The 21,506-nt window shown below is 31.7% G+C and overlaps 1 protein-coding gene across 1 annotated transcript in view; it reads left to right on the plus strand.

Annotated features, from left to right (window-relative positions):
• The first annotated feature begins 4,907 nt into the window (after positions 1-4,907).
• Positions 4,908-21,506, plus strand: part of LOC120336220 (uncharacterized) — a 34,791-nt gene continuing 18,192 nt past the window's right edge. The window contains exons 1-9 of the mRNA XM_039403842.2: positions 4,908-5,352; positions 5,855-5,895; positions 7,583-7,657; positions 9,302-9,365; positions 10,177-10,251; positions 12,508-12,661; positions 15,918-16,012; positions 19,218-19,336; positions 20,421-20,569. Of these exons, the coding sequence (XP_039259776.2) occupies positions 5,257-5,352; positions 5,855-5,895; positions 7,583-7,657; positions 9,302-9,365; positions 10,177-10,251; positions 12,508-12,661; positions 15,918-16,012; positions 19,218-19,336; positions 20,421-20,569 (868 nt within the window). The 5' untranslated portion in view covers positions 4,908-5,256. The remainder of the gene's footprint in view (positions 5,353-5,854; positions 5,896-7,582; positions 7,658-9,301; positions 9,366-10,176; positions 10,252-12,507; positions 12,662-15,917; positions 16,013-19,217; positions 19,337-20,420; positions 20,570-21,506) is intronic.

Genomic DNA, 21,506 nt, shown 5'->3' on the forward strand with positions numbered 1-21,506 from the left:
TGTAAGAGATGTAATTTGAATTTCTTCTCTCCTTCGATCGTATGCTGGGGACAGATTGCTTTAACGGATACAATTCGGAATTTTCCGTTGCTTTCCTTGATTTGCGCCGGCAATTCTGGAGCAAGAAGATGTGGTGGTGGTGATCTTAAACTTTGACGGACCGTTTGGCCAGCTTGCTTTGTTACTTCTTCGGTAATGCTAGATTGTGAGCAACACCTACTTCTGCAACAGTTTGGGCCACGGATAACTCCAATGACGCACACCAAAACTGTAAAAATAGTCATTACATTGTTGATCACGGCTAGAATAATAATTGCATCGATAGAAATGATACACTCGTCGCCCGCCATCAAACTCATCTCTTCGGAGAATGATCAGAAATTATCTCTCAAGAGATAACAAAAATCGTTTGTTGTTCCGTGATTAGAATTGAAGGTTGACTGGCTGAGTAGCGTCCTCCAAAATGTCCACAAAGCACACAACGTCATGTATTATGCAGATTCCAAAATACTCGTCATCCACGTTCTTGAAACGTTGCCACCAATTTGTAGCCAAGCTGGGATTTAATGCAGTAATGCGGCAGCTCTCAACAGTAATCTGATGCGGAGAGAAGACCGTCCTTCTTAACTTTGCTGACCTTGAAATACTAGTAACAATTTTAAGCTATCTATTGTCTCAGTATACAACATAAAGTAGTCAGTTGAATATAAGCACAGAAGCTCGTATATTGAAATGAATATAAAGTCAGATCCAAGTGTAGCGTAATTGAAGAAATATATGCGAATGCGACACACGCAATAGAAATACGAGACAAATACATAATAACGTAATTGACGTAAAAGCGTCCACAGAAGAACGAGAGAACCAACGTATACGTTTTATCAGGAGTGTTTATAATACACACGAGTGATATTGTTACATATCTAAACTTGAATTTCAACTATTTAAGGCATGTAGTGAGATTCATAGGGGTAAAAGTACAAACATAGGCGTAAATTAGTAAAAACAAAATTGATTATAACTTCGGTAAAAACGACGTGGACTCGAAATCGAATGTTGTTGGGCATTTCAGTGGACATAACGATCGTTTCAATATTTTGTTGTTGGTCTTGTTTTTTTTTTCGTCATCATTATAAAGTCGCTTTTCTCTTCGAATACTGGACCAATTGCTCTGAAATTTTCAGTGAGTAAAGAGTATTTTTCGCTAGGAGGCTATATCTTTTATTTATCTTTTCTTTGTGTGCTATGACGCCATCAAAATTTGCCACTATGTGGCGCAATGTGTTCATATATTTGAGCATAGCTCTCTTTTATTATATCCTATATTTTTTTGCAAATTTGGTTGGTATGCCCTTCTCCCTTCTGATATTTGAAATAACGAGAAATATATAGCAGTGAAAAATGGAAAAATCCTGATACACAATAGAAAATGGCATCTATTCATATAACCATAGATCATTTATCTTCAACCTGACAACTGTGTTATTCCCTTTTTTATTATTATTCCCCTTTATAGTTCTTATAAATAAAATGTGAGATTTTTCTCTTGTTTTTTTGTAGGATAATTTGATTAAAAATGTACTGTTATGTTTGTTTATATTTATGCTTAGTTTGATTTGTTTTTCTGTTAGATCGTGTAATATTATTTCAGTGTATTGCTGATATTCTAGTATTGATTATTTCAATTTTATTTTATAAAAATCTAATAAAAAAAAAATTATCTTGGAGGACAGTCTTTCTTAGTAGGATTTTTATACTGAAAGGGAGAAAAATGTTTAAAACACATTTACCGTGTCTACTGGCAATATTTTTAATAATTGAACAAACACAAAAAATGAGACGGAAAGCCAAGAAAAACAGACAAAACCTGTACTAGGTTTCAAACGAGTGCTCAAGCCCTCACGGAGCGTTTTCTGGAATTTGAAAATAAATGGTATAATACCTAGGTTTACATACAATTAGATATAGTTTAATATGATATCTCCGGCAAAGGCCAACAAAAAATGGAGAAACATTTAAAAATGGGACGAAACCCACAATTTGGATTAAATAGTAGCACGCGTGATGCTAGGAACACGCTAAAGGCAAATAATAGGCAAAATCAGATGTTGTGTGTTCGTAATAATACACGGATGTTTTGTAACAACAAATAATGAAATCCATTCTGGCGTTATAATTGTGACACGTGGAAAATAATGATTTGGTAAAGTAATCAGCGTTGATATTTGTTAATAAACACAATTTGCTGACATTTGCAAAACAAAAAAACAACACAACATCCAATGTACATTTTGTGTAGCGTCGTGCGAAGTGCAATCGACGATAGATCAATTAATCTTTATTTGATCACTTTGGGGCACACATTGTAAACACAATCAGTGTGATTTCGGAGAATATTTGCTTTTTGTGGTCCGTCACCAGGTAATAGGCTAATTTTTTTTTGGTGGTGTGTGGCATCCAAAGATCCGACTGATGAGAAACTTATCGCAAGCACCATCAGTGGGGCGTTCGGGCATATCTGTGAATATTATATCTAAATAATGCATAAATTTGGACATTTAAATTTTTTCATAATATTCATCAAAGCTGGTGTTGCATAGAAAATGTCATATGATTGATCTATGTATGAGATCGCCCATGTGTTCATACAATAATGAATCATTTCCTCCACTTGTTTTCAATAAATTCCTATCAGTTTACATTTGAAAATTGAACGCATACTACTTATACATTTATCTATTTCATTAGCCAGTTGTTTGTTTTCAGATGTATGGACTTGCACAAGTTCTATTTTTCGAAATTGGGTGACCGAGTTGCTTCTTCAACTCCCAAAATATTTCCAACCGAGTGACCGAGTTGCTTCTTCAACTCCCAAAATATTTCGGACAACAAAATTTTAAATAATGGACAATTTAATAAACGAATGACATTTTTGAAGCATGTGGAAGGGCATCGTTATTTTTATAGTATGTATTGGCATCCCTTTGTTTTTTTCCTAAATTTTACATGACTTGTTATGCTTTGTCTTTGATGTTTGAAATACTGGCACTGTAAACTTCGCCCCTACGACACCTCCACAGCGTTTGTGGTGTTGCCGGGCTTTGTTTTGGCTTTCAGCTTTCCTGTGGACCGGTACGGTACCGTACCGGTAGTAGATGCTCCTTGTTGACTTTCGGTAAAATACGGTACTCCATCGCAATATATACGGTACGAAAATCGGGACTGACTGGTAGGATGGTTAGCAAAAACGTAACGCCATACGGATACCGTACACTACCACAGTGTCAGGATACCGGTACCGGTATAGACTGACAGAGAAGAGTACCAGTACAGGCAGTACGGTACCGGTACCTACCTTAGCTGAGTCAGTGAGTGGAGTGAAGAGAGCTGCTATTTTCCTGTATATCTGAATATACCGTAGATTACCTACCGTATGGTGTACGGTACCGGTACCGTGCTGCCTGCAGTACCCTGTCTGTGCCTACCATGATACCGTACCTGTACCTGTTTAATACAGTAATATCAGAATATAGCTCTTGACTGACTGGTGTATTTTGTAAACCAGTACCGGTACCGGTATGGTAGAGCAGTAAAACCTTCTGCCATAAATTTTGCTACCGGCATGTCTGTGAGTGAACTAATGAAAATAAATCATGCAACTGATTTCCAAAATAATTGCGAAAGAAATTAAATGCACAGTTAACTGGTTAAGGCAGTAATGCAGTAAAGTCTGAATGTACAGGTAGTGAAGTACCGTATGATTTTACCCAGTAAAGCTGCTAAATCCAGAAGATTGGTAGGTATTCATACAGTCATATGGCAAAACAAAGTTAAATTTAATACAGTAATAGCTGTTATGGTTAAATTACTGAATTATGACCACCTTTTTTGATAAAACATTATACACAGATACAGCTAGAATTACGCAGGTTGATGCCATACATCACAGGTACGGCATCATCACCCTAGAATTTGTACCATGACTGCTTTCATTTCTATAGAATAAAAGTGAAACTTGATATATGTTTGGTATCATAGTCTGATTTGCTTAAAAGCTCATTGCGAAACGAGAAATGCATTTAGAGTTATGAATCAATTTTATAATACTTCATTCGGTTTAAATATTATTCTTATGTAAACTTTTTAACAGCAAGTCTTCCAGAAATATGTTTTTTTCTGAGCTGCTCCAAATTCTCAGGTTCCGGGCATACTTCGCTAGGCATATCAAGATTTACTTGATTGCAGCAACAGTATCAACCTTTAATTTGAAAATTGAGAAACAAAAAATTAAGCATTACTGTATTTTACAGACTGCAAGGCTCATTGTATTATAAGGCTCACTGTCAATAAATTGCTAGGATTGTGTTTTAATCATACGTGAGGCGCATTGGGCTATGATATGAGACTCAACGTTTTTAAAGCTATATCGGTAAAAGCATGAAAGCTAAATGTCAGTTAATTTATACCTCATAATAATTTTTTTATCTGCAGGACCCTGGCATAGATAATGGTGGTTCTAATTGAAGGCTAATTTTTCAGTGAAAAATCATTAGGAATCACTATGCTTGAATACATGGCACTTTTTTGACTTTTTTAAGCCATTACTTTAACTTATTACTTTTTTAACTATTTTGTGGGTGTTTTGGTGATTACGAACTATTTTAACACACATCTGCGCTTTGATTCAATAGGAGATATTCATTTTTCTGAACAAAAACAAAATTCAAACCGACTGAAATTATTCAAAGACCGGAAAGAACATAGTTTAAAATATTAGATGCAGATGGACTAAGTTTTTGGAGCTCATTGACTGTAATTTTTAAATTTAGGTTCTGTCCTATCGTTTTCAATCAAAATCATTTATTAATAAATGTTACCTTAATATTACCTTCTCATTTACAGTTGGGAATGTGCAGTCAAACTGCTGTCAACAAATATCTATGTACTATATTTTAACATAATTCCGGGAAAATTGAAGTTTTTGTATTTATTAGTATTCTGTTGCATAACCTGTACAGCTGGTTTTTGTTCAGTTACAAATAGAGAAAATGTCTTCGGTGTGGCTTGCATAAAAGTTTTTATTATTGACTATTGTCATAGTCAAGTATTGGTGAGGAAACAACAGCAATACGGAGTATTTTAAACATTGAGATGATATTGGGATATAAGCGTCTGCGTAGCCTGGAATTAAGGATTTACATGAGTGGATAACTTAAAAGCAGATTTCTCTTGGTTGAATTGATATAAAAATAAAATATGACAAAAGAAATTGAAGACAAAAGACTCAACTTACGACTGAAAAGCCCTGCTGGTGCTGAACCAGCTATTTATAAGTGGCCTCTTCCCACTTATGTAAGCTTTCTTGCATATTATTTTAACTTTGTTTATTATTTTTATTACCTGATTTGTTTAGGTATTAGATTAAATACATTGAAAATTACTGGATCTTGCCTTGTCCGCATACCTTTTCGCATGCATCACAATTTAGCAGAAAACTCTGTTGAATAATTTTTTATGTTGTTTAGAAAAGATTATTATTGAAGCATTGAAAACTTTGAAAAAAAGCCCTAAATAGATTTGGTGATTGGTCACAATGTTAGCATATTTTTCCTTCTGGTAATTTGTTTCAAATAGTTGATAACATTTACAGTTTTGTTATTATTTCATTGTTATCTCCGAGTTGATCATTTTATCAGTTACTCATATTATTTAGCTGTGATACGAATTATCATTTACTACTTTACTCCATTACTTGCCCATTTTGAAAGAGGCAACACAATTGTTCCTTATGCATATGTTATTACTTTACTGGAGAGTTTTTTTTTTCACCACAATTTTTATGTTTTATTTTAAGGAGACCAAAGATGGAGCATATGAAATTATTGATACAATCAGGTATTTAATTAAATTTTAATTTAGTTCTAAAAAATTTTATTACTGGGATGAAAGATTTATTCACAGCCTTCCTACAGTTTATGAAGTATTCACAATAGAATGAAGTTAATATTTATTGACTAATGTGCAACTGTATACATTGGTAGTTTTAATCTTACATGAAAAAATATTTGGGTTTTGTACAAATGTGGTTCTTACCGTTAGACATATTTGTACAATGTACGCCAGTAACCAGCTAGTGTTCGGGTCAACCGTCAATCCATCTGTTTTATAATTGTGCTTCACCAAGTTTGGAATATGGAAGATTCATGTTTCTATGCTATTCTTCATGCATTGCCCATACTTGGTTCAGTATCAATAGTCAAACATTTTTGATTGGGCATTGTATATAACGAATCGTTTGCACAATTGTAAGAAGACGATGAGTCTCTTTTGTCCTTTTGTACCCACTTACCTATTCACGGACGATGGGCACTGAGCTGTGTAGTCATGCTCTGACAATTTAAGTATTGATCTGGCTTTAGTTCATGTAACTTTCAAAATAAAACGTATGTTAAGATTGTTCAACCACCATGCCTAGATAAATAGCCAACGGTCAGCACTGAGTTGATTACTTATTGAAAACATTATACAACACCATTTTTATCTAGTAATTTAACAGACCATATTTTTCTTTCGATTTCTGTGATATCGCTCAAGTCAATAAGGTTTCTGTAATGATAAATTGACATATGCCTTATTAAATTGTAACTGTATTCACAAGATGTATAATAATCTTTTAATGCATGTTTGAACTTGCAGTCATATTATATTGATTTATTCTCAAATACTATACACATTTCATATTTGAGTATAAAACTATTGTAATAATGGTAGACTGTTTGGTTTAGGCTATTTTGTATACTACACAGTTGGCAAACGTTTTTATACCAGATTGCTGTATTGCTCAGCAAACAAATAAATAATATTTCTCATGTACAAATCAATGTCTCATTGCCATAATCATTCAGGAAGGATGTAATATGAATGAATTCATATACGTGTTATTCATTACGTAAATCTGTGAACTAATATTTTCAATACAACACGAATATTTGTACAAATATAATAAGATTAAGAAATGTTCAAGCCAGTTATTAACAAATTCTTTTCATATTGCAATAGGCTACTTCTCCATAATCGTGTTATATCCTATACAATTCGATAAATTGAAGTCAAGAAAATGCATCAACTGCACATGAAGCTAAATTGTACCAAAATAATCCTAATATATGATGTTTTGTTGTGTTTTTATATGAACTTATTATGAACATATTAAAACCAAGATATCTGACTTGCAATGCTAGTGCACTTACAACCTGGCTATATTTGGGCATAGCGATTTGAATCTACGATCTAAAACAGCAGCTGGTTAGTTGGCCAAGAGCAGGCAAATGATTCAGGAATGTTTATAATCTTAATTTTTCATTGTGTGCATGCATTATCTTTTGAGTTTTTTATAAATATGAAATGTGATATTGTTGTCGTAAATCCTATATATCTTCAAATTGGCCGTTCTTGCTTTGTGTCTACAGATAATTGAACTGAGTAAAAGGGTTTAGGAGCTTTATAAATATCATATTTTGCTGTGTAATGTATTGACTTTCACAATGGTGGAAAAGCAATTAAGTTTAATTTATTCTTTCAGATGGGTGTGTGAAGATTATCCTGATCTGAAAATGGCAATGGAAAAACATATACTTGCAGATTATGATACGAAAAAGTATGTATAGTAGAAGATTGAAAAATGCTACATTTAGTAGCATTTCTATTACTGGGCTTTGGGAATTCCATCAGATTAGGAATTTACTGCCAGATTAAACATTCATCGAATGCAGTTGAAAAACGCCTTTTTTCAATTGCTTTACACCGAATTCCATGGTTCCTCAATAATGACATTATTATAGTGGCATATCATACCATTATATTCATCGTGGTATATGCTGGTATTAGTTCAAGTAACTTGCTAAGCCAATTGTAATAAAATGCCTCAAAGGATTGCTGTTTTGATAGCTTACTGTACATTGTACAACCATATAAATTGTAAATTATAACTATTGAATTCATAATACACATTACTGAATATATTTTAAATGTTGGAATTTTTTTGTGCTCAAAAGAATAGGATAAAAGTGTAATATTTAGTTAAAATGGTTCCTCGGTTCTAATACGCATTATCGATATTCTATTCGCATCTAACATTCCATTTTTGATTGAAATTACCACTGTACTCGTGAAGGTGGCATCTGTCATTTGTCGTCCCAAGAGGCTGGACGTTGAATTCGGTGAAAATTTATGTCATTTTTTGTGGTTAAATGAAAATACCGTGGGAATTGATCATGGACATGTAGCAAAATTTAATTGTAAATATTCTGTCATACTTTGGTGATATTGGCTTTTATTGAAAGCAGATAAATCTGTACCCAAGAACGATAACTTTTATTATTCCTGTTACCCCAAATGTTTAAGTGTTATGATATTCGTGTTTGATATTTGTGAATGTTTTATAGTTTTTACTTACTGAATTTGTCTTATTTTAATAAAATATCTATCGGTTATCAAATGATTTAATTTCGAAGAACACTCTGCCATCAAATTTTCAGATATTTTAAAAATCTTGAACATGGTTTTTTAATTTCAAATTAATTACCTTCCGTCTCCAGACAAGCTATATCATCATAAACGTTTGTTCCATCGTTTGACTACTATTAGTTTATTTTGGTCTCATTAGATAGTTTCATTACTTCGATGCCAGGCTATTTTTGTTGTCATGACTCATGAAGTAATTAGCTAAGATAGTATATAGTAAAGACATATCGTAAATATTGCTTGCTATCATCATTAACATAAATGAATCATTAACTCTGTTGTAGAATCAGAGGAATTATTTACTATGAGGGAAAATATCCATTTAAAATTTCAATGTTTGGCTTTATATACCGGTAACTGAAATTCATGGTTATTATTCAGTTTTTCACGAAACTCCTGCATTCAAAAGTAAAACTGGAAATTTAAAAATTCAATGTTTGGCTTCAAAAAACTGAAAGTTGTGGTTATTATTCAATTTTTCAGAAAACTCCAGCATTCAAAACTGATAATTTTTCAATATCTAACTCAATAGAAATTTATGGTTATTATTCAGTTTTCCACAACACTCCTGTATTCGAAACTGATAATTTTCCGAAATTTAACTCAATAGCCTATTCAGTTATTTTTTGTCGAAAATATCCACAGAATTTAAAATCTTCACGATTTACGAATATTCTAAGACTGTAGCTATTCATACACACACATCATCAACCATTGCAACCTCAACAGCTGAGGGAATTCTGGCAAGAAAGATATTATTTTGTCATTTTATTTCCAGTTATGAAAGCATGAAAGAACTCTGTGATAAATACAACAGAGCTATGGATTCAATACTACAACTGGTAAGCTGACTATTCATTGTTTCAAAATAATTTAGTAGCAGGATTAACAAGAATGTAGTTCGAACAAAATCGACAATATTTTTAAAGGACTATTTTTTTATGAATTTGAAGATCATAATATCTGAGAAAGCTCGTTCAATCACTTAATACTATACTAGTAAAGCAGTACTGCTTTTATAGTTGAAGATGATCCCTTATTAAATGAACCTATATATAGATCATTGTTAGATCATAATTATCAAATATAAATTCATTAACAATGAATGAGAGGACAGATATTGATTAGGAAGTGCAGTAAATATAATGAAATTATAAAACATATAATGAAATAGATATGCATATTGATTATTGTGATTGTATTTAAAAACTTATATTTCTGAAATTATTCGTTTTTAGTGATTTTTTAAAAGCTCATAGGTGTTTCATGATTATTCAAGGCATTGCAAGCTTTTATTACATTGTAATACTATTGTAAGATTTTTGAGCATGGACAGTGTTTCCTGTTGATAAATATTCGTCACTGAGATAGAACATTTTGCTTAATTATACATCAACCATTTGTACATGTTAAACAACAACAAGTCTGATTGGTTTTTTTTCACATATATACCTAGATTAGAAAACAAGGATTGCAGCTGCTACCTGAAAGCATAAGTCCAAGACCTTTTAATGCAATTGATATAATTTGGAGATAAATTTTGTACAAAACTGTTTGAAATACTCTAACATTTCCTTGCTTATGTACAGTCTTTGTTTCTGTACAGTTGATTATTGGTATATGTCACTAAAAATTGATTTTTTTTCAATACAGTGGCAAGGGACAAGTAAATCAGCTAATCTTCAACGCCAGCCTTCCAATGGCTTATTGAGACACATCATGCAACAGGTTAGTACGGTATATTCATTATATTTTCTTGATGTTTTTGCAATTATTTTGCTAAATTTTAAAATCACCGATTCAAATAAGACACCTCATGTTTATAAAAATACAGTAAAGTTTATTACTTTTGAACATGTTGAATATGCTTGATTAAAATTGATTGTCAAACAATTATCAAATGTTTGTTATTCATTACATTATTTCCGATGTTATATGAAGAAGCCTTTTGAATGGCCCCATAATTTCATGATCAAGTGGTTTGCGGAAGTGTTTTCTCACGGCAGTGTTACAGATTTCATTTTGAATGAAATGTCCACAAAGCTTATATTGTCAACCTCATTCGAGCTTTCAAACTGAGCGTGACATTCCATGAAGCTAACCTAAATACAAGCTTTCTTTTGTGATGTGATATTTGATATCTATTCTGTATAACAGAATGAGAAGTACGAATCGCCACAGTTCATGTTACTCATTAACTTCTATTTGTTCACTGATCCCCTGGGTAAATACAGTTACCAATACTGAATCCAACTGTCACTTTTATGGTTTTATGCACGTTTTAGGTTTGTGCCAGACATGGCATGTTAATAGATTATGCTTTATCTAGTTATGTATGTGTTGATGCAAATATTAAATAGGTGATAACTTGTGCGTACAATATAATATTTATGTCCACTCTGTGAGTAGCAATACACATTAATAGAGGTCCTATTAAATTAAAAAATGCTATTAATACAATAATGATTATATTCTTTATTCAACAATCGACTATTCGAAATCTGATGCCTACTGCATAGGGCTGCCTGATTTCAGTTTCAGGCATCAGCACTTCAAAACGTTATTAATTGAGGAAGTGCATCAAGTGAACGAAAATCTATGTATAATTAATTGGTCTCACATCAAGGTTAAAATACGGATTATCCTTCAGAAGGTCATAAATGACGAAATTGCCATTTTTCATGGCTTCATTTAGTTTATATGTACCGTAATTCTGATTATTCGTGAAGCATAAGTTAACACTGGAATTGCAAAATTTTTCAAATAAAAATATCATTCCATCATTGAACGTTTTATTATTATATTATATCGGCCTATATCTAATTCCTATTTTTATGATAGTATTGTATATTATTCGACAATTTGAAATCTGATGCCTACTGCAAGGGCTGCCTGATTTCAGTTTCAGGCATCAGCCCTTCAAAACGTTTATTGAAGAAATACATCAAGTGAACGAAAATCTATGTATAATTAATTGGTCTCATATCAAGGTTCAATTACGGATTATCCTTCACAAGGTCATATATGACGAAATTGACATTATTTCATGGCTTCATTTAGTTTATATGTAATTCTAAGTATTCGTGAAGCATGAGTTAAGACTGGAATTGCAGAATTTTTCAAATATAAATATCAGTCCATGATTATATTGTATCGCTTAAATATAATTCCTATTTTTATGATAGTATTGTATATTATTCGACAATTTGAAATCTGATGCCTACTGCAAGGGCTGCCTGATTTCAGTTTCAGGCATCAGCCCTTCAAAACGTCAATTGAGGAAATACATCAAGTGAACGAAAATCTATGTATAATTAATTGGTCTCATATCAAGGTTTAATTACGGATTATCCCTCACAAGGTCATATATGACGAAATTGCCATTTTTTCTTGGCTTCATTTAGTTTAGGTATATGTAATTATAAGTATTCATGAAGCGTAAGTTGGACTCGGGTTAAAAAAATTTTCAAATATAAATATCATTCCATGATTGATCGTTTGACTATTATATTATATCGGTCTACATCTCATGCCTATTTTTATGAAAGTATGGTATATTTTTCACTTTTCTACCAGTTGTGGCATATCTATTCATCGAAATAGATTATATTATACAAGGGAATTAGTCTTGTGCTTGACTTGCGTAGTCTACAGCTGAAATATGCACTGTATGTATTAAACAGTGTGATCAGGATAATTATATGTCTCGAGTTCAGTGTCTGTAATTATAATCTACATACATTATTATGGGAACAGAATAAGAAATGATCAAACTGAAAGCTTATTATGTTTTAGCGCTATTTTTTTATGTATTTATTCATCCATATTGTACAATATTCTTTTATAAAACTATAATTTTTAATGGTTGATCTGGAGTTGGATTTTACTGATATCAAATAGCCTTCACTTCGGCAGTATTATCTGTAATTCATCTAGAATAGGATATTGTGTTACTAAATCTTGTTATTTCTTCATTTTACATAGGTTTACAACCACAGTATATTGGAACCCGAAAAGCTGAACCAGTATGAACCATTTTCACCTGAAGTCTATGGAGAAACATCATTCGAACTTATCAGTCAAATGATTAAAGAACTTGATATGAAAGAAGATGATATCTTCATTGATTTAGGAAGTGGTATGTTGTTATATTTTCACTCTAAAAATGTTGTAAAAAATTTCATGGGTGTCAATGAATTCGCTGAGTAAATTTACCCTTACTTTTTAATTGTTTAACTGTCGTAATTTATATATCTTTTCACTTACCGTAAATATGTCCTAATATGAAATGTTTTATGAAAATAGAAGGTCTTTATCAGGTAATACATTACTAGAATAGTTAGCTTTGTCAACAAAAGTTATTCCTTTTCTATCCATTAGAGTTAATAATAAAGCACTCTTGAGTTGGTAAAGGAGGTCAGTGCACTATTAGCCTGGGGCAAAAAATTACTTTGCCTGTTTATGTTTAGCCATTGTTGCACGCTGCCTGCTAATATTTATCGATACGAGATACAGGCGCTTGTTTTGTGGTATTCGGCACCATGATACAGCAAAATGATTGTTATATAAGCTTATTTACTAAACACATATATCATGACAACTGTTTTTGAATTCATAGTGTTTCCTTTGAAAATATATCAGATACAGAGAGACTTGAAAAACAGAACCCATAAACTTCTGAATTACTTCTACGAAAACAATTCATTTACACTTAAATGTCTGTTTGTGTATATCGACACCTCAAAACCAAACAGTGCTAAGTCCACTTTTCCAAAAAATGACATTTTTCAATTGCTGATTTTCCTGGACTTAGCTCTACATTTTGGTCTATTTGCCTTATCTCTAGGTGCTCTAGATCTCAAGACAGCTATGGACATAACCCTGCTTTTTTTAGGGCATTTGAGAACTAAACAGAGCTGTGTCTACTATAGTGGACTTAGCTCTGGATAACTGCATTGTAAGTTGGGGCTAAGTCCGTTTTTTTGACATAGCTCCTCTCAAAAAATATAATACAAAGCGCTAAGTCCATACCTGCCTCTATAATAACATAATAAAGGGGCCCTAAGTCCAATAAAATTGTTCCTGGTCCAGAAAATTGAGAGCCAAAAAGGGTTAAGTCCAAAAAAAATCCCCAAAAAAAAAATTGGGGCAGAGCACAAATTTTTTTATACCATCTAAATATGGCTTTCATTGTAACTTTGGTGGACCATAAAAACTAGACATCCTCGATGTAAGGTATTAGAGAAATAAAAAAAAGGAAACAAAAAAAAAAAACGTTTTTTGCGTTTTTCTCAAAACTAGAAAAAATGGACTTAGCCCAATTTGGATTTCATGCGTCGATATGTTTGTACCCAAAATGTTCAGTATGCTTTATGACATTTTCTAAAAAAGTTTTGTAGAATAAGTTGGCAATGTTGCTAATAACCTGGGTTGGTTCACCCTACATTCTATATATGATGCTATTAAGTATAGTTGTGACTGACATATATTATGTTGTACTTTATATTGCTTTTAGTAGTAAAATTATATACAATTTAGGCGTTGATTAATTTTATTTCAAAATTGGAATTGTTAAATTGCCAATTGATTGAAATAATCTGATAGAGCAATCCCTTTCATAATAAAGTTCGAAAAAATGACGAGCGTAATTTCATTTCGTTTCAGAATATTTATTCAGACCAATGTCTTAAATTACTATGGCTCAATTCAAATGTATAATATTTATTTATGAAAGATTAATGTGAACTAATTTCATGTTAGACTTTTCGGTTGATATTGCTAGTGCTACATTATATACAGGGTGGGCTGAAAAAATGTTATCATTTTTGAAAATTGTCAGAATGTTAAAAATGGTAAAAAATTTTTTGCCCATCCTGTGTATGTAAGCTTTCAGAAATTTACTAGTCAATTTTCCAAATTTACATTTCAAACTATACCTTTCAATTTTACCAAAAGGTAAGAAAGCTAATTTTACAGCCTCCAACATTGATTGCATTTTGCAGCCAAAGTTTGTCGGGCCATTAATTACCGTATGTCTGTCTTTTGCCGGCGGCTTTTCATGGGGTGTTTCAAAGCCGAAATTCTCTTATTTTATTGATAAATTATTCAGAGGTTTTGGATTGCAAACAATGTCTCTGTAGAGGGGAAATAGGGGAGATAAGATACTATGTTGGAGCGTTGTTCTAATGTCATTTGAATGCCTGCAAAAGAAAAATCTTTGTGTGTTCCTGATTGCACAAAAAATGTTTTACGGCTCTCATAAATTAGATTTTGTCACAAATAATCTGAAGTGATCCATTTTGCACCACTGTCATATTATATGCTGAATTTTATATAAAATATGAATTTGCTGCAGTATGGTATATTGAGATAAAACAATGAGTTAAACTTTTTTCCAGTAAGTCTTGTAAAGCAGTGGTTCCCAAGTTCCCAACCGTTTTGTTAAACAACCCAAATTTATAGGAAATAAATTTGCTAAAATCTTGTGACCTAAGAATATGATCAAAAACTAACTTTAAATTACTAATACAAAACAATCATTTTTACGTAACATTTATTTCACCTGAAATTACTTATGTGCCAATGAGAAGGCTGTTTGCCATCAGCGGAGTTATTGAAATTGAATTGTTGCGCGTCTTTGCTTGAGCATAGCAAAATCGACGTGTTAGTTACTTTTATATATAAATATTATTATTATTCAGTAACTAACATTATTATTAAATATTGAATAAACAATAAAATACTAGAAAATAAATTTAACATGTTGGGAAGTACGGTTGTAGAGCACAGTTTTCATGCATTCTCAAGCCTAAATGTTACTCAAAGACATTTTAGTAACCACAGCACAATCCAAACAGCTTGCCATAAATGCCATGTATTGTTGTCAAGGCCTGACAATAAAACATATGGTAGCTTGTAGTGGTTAATTATATGACCAAAGGCTTATTACCATATTTGCTTGCTGGTTTGAGAAATTGGACTTTTCTCTTTCCACATAAACCACTACTATATCATAAAAATGGGCTGTTTCAGTTTGGTTTAGGCCACAGAAAAAACATGAAAATTAGCTAATTATTTATTATTTAACGATTTATTATGAATATTATATTTTATCAGATCTGATCAGGTTTATTTTGAAAATGTAGTGGATCTTTCTTCATTTTTAATTCCAAGCTCTGGTTCATATTGAATGTGATTCAAAATTTAGTAACAATAATATTTCTGTGTGCATGTCTATTTATAAAATGAACATTTTGTATTTCAAAACTATCATAATTCCATCAAGATTTTGACCTTGTGTATCATATTCCTATATCGAAATAGATGATTTTGATATATTAACTTAAGAAATTAATTTTCAAATTTCAATTCATAATATTTGATCTGCATTTCAGGTGTTGGACAAGTTGTTCTTCAAGTTGCTTCTTCAACACCATGCAAAATGTGTTATGGAGTAGAGAAAGCTCCTCTTCCTGCTCAATATGCAGTTGTAAGTAAAACCTATTCTGATAAAGCCTATTAGAGATTATTAGATATTAGTATTGTGTACAATTTATGGATGAAGTAAATCATAATTCTGTATATTTTTATCACTAAAGTATGTATAGGGTATATGTATTTGATTGCTAATTTACCATACATAGAAATCAAGACTTGAAGATGTCAGTAGACAAGAAACTTTGAGTCCCCTGCATGAATTTGTAGTATCGTTGCAATATAGAGGTTAACCATGAGTTTCCTGTGCAAATACTAGTTGGTTTTTTCATGAAAAAATGTGCATATGCATTTTATAGTGCCATTTGGAAGCAATCTGGTTTGTCTATTCTCTGTTTTTGATTAAAAACTATTTAACAGTAAATTGAGCACCGAATTTTTAGAACAACCACAGATGCTTGCCTTCGTACAAAGTATTGATAATCTCATTGTATTTACAATGTTTATCTTTGAATTCCATTTAAATCTTCTTTGGTCTCACTAAGTCAAAGGTACATGACTTGGCTCATTTTGTGGATTTATAAATGCAATTATACGCCAGACTAATCGAATGAAAATTATATATTTTAATATTAATAAATACTCGTTGTAATACTGTCTGGACAAAAGCAGGATTGACTGTTGAAATACATTTTATTTGAAATTTTATTTGAAAAATGCATACCGTAAGCTGCATAATGCATTATTGCATGCAATAATTTGTCTTATCTGTTTGATAGCATGGCATCTATTTTAAGACCAAACAAATTGTTTCGCTGAATTGAAATGTTTTTGCATGCCTGACCTCTTTTCAATTAGCTCAAGTAGGAGTAATAATTATGTATTCACTCAAATTGTTGTTTGGGAACGAATTATCTGACTATCTGTCAAAAGATATGTACTAGATCGTATTTTATAAAGAAGTAAATGCTAAATATATTTTCGATAAACTAAGTTGCATGCTTGAAAATTTGCAAATTTTATTATAGCCTATGCCTTTTCTTTGAGATATAATTTTTTAGATACAAAGCATAATATATCATTATTAGACCATTGCTTGCCATTAAAAATTTCCGAATTTTTCTAAAAAAATCAATATGTATATATTATTTCTGCATATTTGTAGAAATGTAATAGATTCAATGAAAAATGTTATATCACCTCATATTACTAAGCCTGAAGCCAATGTGCAGCATTTCGTTTCATTTAACGTTAAATTAGCTGCATTTTGACCGTCTGATTTCCTTACTATGCGTAAGTTGCATGGTGCGTAGTGAAATATTGATCAATACATTCACTCTCATCATAGCGTAGTAGGTCGTATGAAGGAAGTTGAAAAATATATTGATTGATAGTGTGCTTCAATTCATTGGCATGTTGCAATTATTCTCAGGTTTACTTATATCTGTATGATCTATGAATAAGGCTTGGTAACATTTGTGTCATAATTTTTTTTTCAAATCTTTCATATTACCTTGATTTACATCTTATTTTCTTACTTCTAATCCAGTGGTGCATCACCTTTTATTTCTCCTACAGCCTTTAAAATCACCAACTGTTTCTTGCACTGCTATTCCATGATTGTTAAAAAATAATACTATTTTTGTATATCAATATCATAATAATCAAATTACAGTTACATATAAGTCTATATTTACATTGTCTCAGATAAAGCAGAAGGCTCACTTTTGTGCTGTTATTTCCACTATGCTCTGGTTATGATAGCCTTTATATTTGATGATTTGATGTACCCATTAGAACAGTTCTTGCACTCCTCAGGGATGTGTGCATGCACTCCTGGTTAAGAAACCCCGTTTTAAACATGTGTTACATCTAATCCAAAACACAACAATAAATTTTATTTACATGGAAGTATTAAGCTTCAAATTAGTTGATCATAGAAAATGCCTACTTTCCTATAAATATGTGTTAGAAATGTCCACATTTTGGCCGTGAGGATGCTGCTTTATTAAACTTTATTGCACAGCTCATTGAATTATGATTTTCGTAATTTTATTTAGATTTTGCAAAATAATGTCAAATTTTATGAACTATAATTTAAGATGTTAAAGCAAAATTCAGATAATTTTCATTCAAGCAGACATTTTTCTATAACTTTCAATTAGGTGAATTTTGACGACTAATCCATCTTAATTCTGCAATTATCTCTTGTAAATATCACTGCAAGACCAATCATGCAACAAGTAATTTCAAACCTTATCTCAATCCAGTTGCTAGCTCTTGCATTGCATTTAATAAAAGATATCTTAATATATCCTGAACTGCAACCCAATTTGCAGTTGAACTGTTTCGAATAAATAGTTGTATTATATTAATACATTTGAAGATGTGCCATAATATATGTACTTGTATATTTATTGAAATGATTTTAAATATCAATTATCAACAGTCAACATATTATAGTATGCTATTTTAATTTGAAATTTACGCAAACAATCATTGTATTATGAAATCCTCATTTATCATATGAAAAAACTATTGTCCATTAGTCATTTCTCAAATGGTATAGCCACGAAGATTAATGACATGAGACACACGTTGAGCGTCCTGTTTGCCAACAGCATTGCTTACCATGTCATGTCATCATAATAATTCATTGCAATACAGCAGGCTATACCGTGAGCCTCTGACTAATCAATCGATGTTTATGTTGTGAAAGTGCGCTGCGTAACGTATTGTTGTACCTACCCGCTGTTGTCATTCTGGTTTTCTTTATGTAATAAGGTAACTGTTTTTGAAGCTTTATGAAGTATAACAACGGCTTCACTATACAAACTCAGCACTATCACAATCAACAAACAAACCAGTGGTAGAATGTGTTTTCAACCACACTGACATTTCATCTATTGTCTGTTTTTTTGATGTGGTTGATGGCTAATAATATAGACATTATATTGAAATCTTCACTCTAATATATAGTATTATAGACTTATAATTATTTTTTTTGTGTGGCAAAAGCATGATATGTATATGATTTTGTAATAAACCCGCCCACTTACAAAAAACAAACATCTCGATGTTGACAAATTTCTAGACTCAGTTGTTGGTGTTTTTCGCAATAATAAGGACAGTAACTGTGTGGCAACATTATGTAGCTTACTTGATTTCCAGCTTTTCAAATAAACACTCAGGTGCATTGGGTAGTATTATCTTTTATTTCCCATTCTGTATCATATAAATCAAATATTTATTTATTTCAGACCATGGAAAGAAATTTTCGTAGATGGATGAAATGGTATGGGAAAACTTATCGACCATATAAAATATCGGAAGCTGATTTTCTATCTGATGACTGGAGGGAAAAAATATCGACGGCTACGTGAGTCTAAATTGTCGTTAAGTATTTTTTCTGAAAAAACGTATTTGAAAATAATATGTTTTGTTGCTATGACTGCTTCTTTGTGAACTTGCCCCTGTGAATTATGGCTGTTTAATAAACTTCTGTTAAATGGAGCTCTGTGCAATTCAAATTAAGTTTAGGATAAAAGCTACTAAAGGTAGTTGTTTTTTTAACTTTCATGGAATCAAAATTAAGGAGTCGATGTAAAAAAATCTAGGCTTAGTTTAATCAAATCAATATTGGGTATTCACCCCTATATTATAGTTGGATTTAAATAAATTTGTTCAGTAATGAAGTTATGATACGGATAAAAAATTAGCCCAAATTAAACTTACATTATGATTTGGCTACGAAGATAACAGATTTTTTAATTAACTTCGATAGTATTAAGTAAAATTTTTATTCGAAAGAATTCTTCATTTATCTATAGGAATCAAATTATAAAAAAAAAGGGGGAATTTGGTTTATCCCAAGTGATTGGGGCATATCTAGTTATACTACTTGGCTTAGGTATAATATACGCAAAGTTTATTATGATATGCACTGATGACCCTCACAGCGAAACAAAATATAAAAAAGACGTAAACAATAAACATTCATATTGGTACATACACTTAGTTAGTTAGTTAGAATTAGTTCCTGTCAAATAATATCTTTTATACATACAACAGAATCCTTAAAACAGATTTTATCAACAAATAAAACAGAATCTGGGTATTAAGCTTAGTTTAGCCATTTCGGCTATAGGAATAATCAATTTTTGAAAAATGATGTGATGCTTTTCGTACCTAAATTTCAGAATACATAGCCTATCTATATTTTAGTATTTAAGATGGCATTCGAAATTGTATTTTAAAAATCATTGTAGATCTAATCGATGCAAAAAAATATTTCCAAGATTCCACATTACCTAGGTTGTTTTTATGCTTGGCGAGTCTTTGTAAAGAAATAATTTTATTATAAAATGTATGAAAGTAGATCTGATAATTCTTATTGGCTTTATGTGATGAATTTTGCGGCATAGTATGATATGTTTAACCATTACGATATCGTATATTTTCAGTGTTATTTTTGTCAACAATTATGCATTTGGGCCAGAAGTAGATCATCAACTCAAACTTCGATTTCAAAATTTGAAAGAAGGTGCTCGGATTGTTTCCTCTAAAGCTTTTGCTCCTGTGAATTTTCGAATAACTGATAGAAATTTATCAGGTTTGTATTTTGTATTGACGAGATAATGCCACAAGGTTTCAAACCTACTTTTCAGTTGTTTTTCACCCTCAGACCAGAATGTTCTTGAAAATTGCTCAAAAACTTTTGCTGCAAGTCTCTTATACACCATATATCCTCGCATATAAGCCGAGTTTAAAACTTTAAAAAATTTGCCAAACTAAGGGGTCTGCTTATACACGCATAACTCAGATCGCACTTAAAATTCGGCTTATACACACATAACCCTGATCGGACTAAAGAGTCGGCTTATATGTGCCAAGTTCTCATGATAAGAGCATTCCTGCACACATGTTTTTAGGGGTCGACTTATATGTGAGGATATATGGTAATTTTATTTGATAGTGCGGATGCGTAATGGTCCTCATGCCCGCCACCTCACCCAGTGTGTAATAAATTGGATAGTCATTGGCAAACAGGAAAGATTCTTGTTCTTCCCCATTTCCCAAATTATAGTAGCTCCATACCAAGCAGTGGCTTCTTGTATAGAACCTTGTTTGGAGAGAAAGGCACATAAAAGTACCATGTAATAAAATACGGGAAATAGGAGACTAGAATCTGTAGTGTAAATTCAAATGCTAAACATCAGGCTACTGTAGCCAATATTTGTCACCATTGTAACATAGTTGAATATTTTTGTGTTATTTTGCCAAACTTCAAAAACTCAATAAATGGGTGAAATATCAGTTGGAAGAGACATATAATTTATACTTTATTTAAATGATTATATTGTAATATGCAATTTGACTTTCTGCTTCACCAGACTATATAATTTGACGCTTTGTCAAAATTATCCTCTTCTTATATGCAATTTTATATCTAGTTTCTTTCAGATACTTAGTATTGTATACTGTATAGTGTACAGTGATTAAATATAATAAAACATCTTTCTGGTAATAATGGGCTCAAATAAATCTGG

Source organism: Styela clava, chromosome 2, assembly GCF_964204865.1.
Source record: "Styela clava chromosome 2, kaStyClav1.hap1.2, whole genome shotgun sequence".
NCBI classification, from domain to species: Eukaryota; Metazoa; Chordata; class Ascidiacea; order Stolidobranchia; family Styelidae; genus Styela; species Styela clava.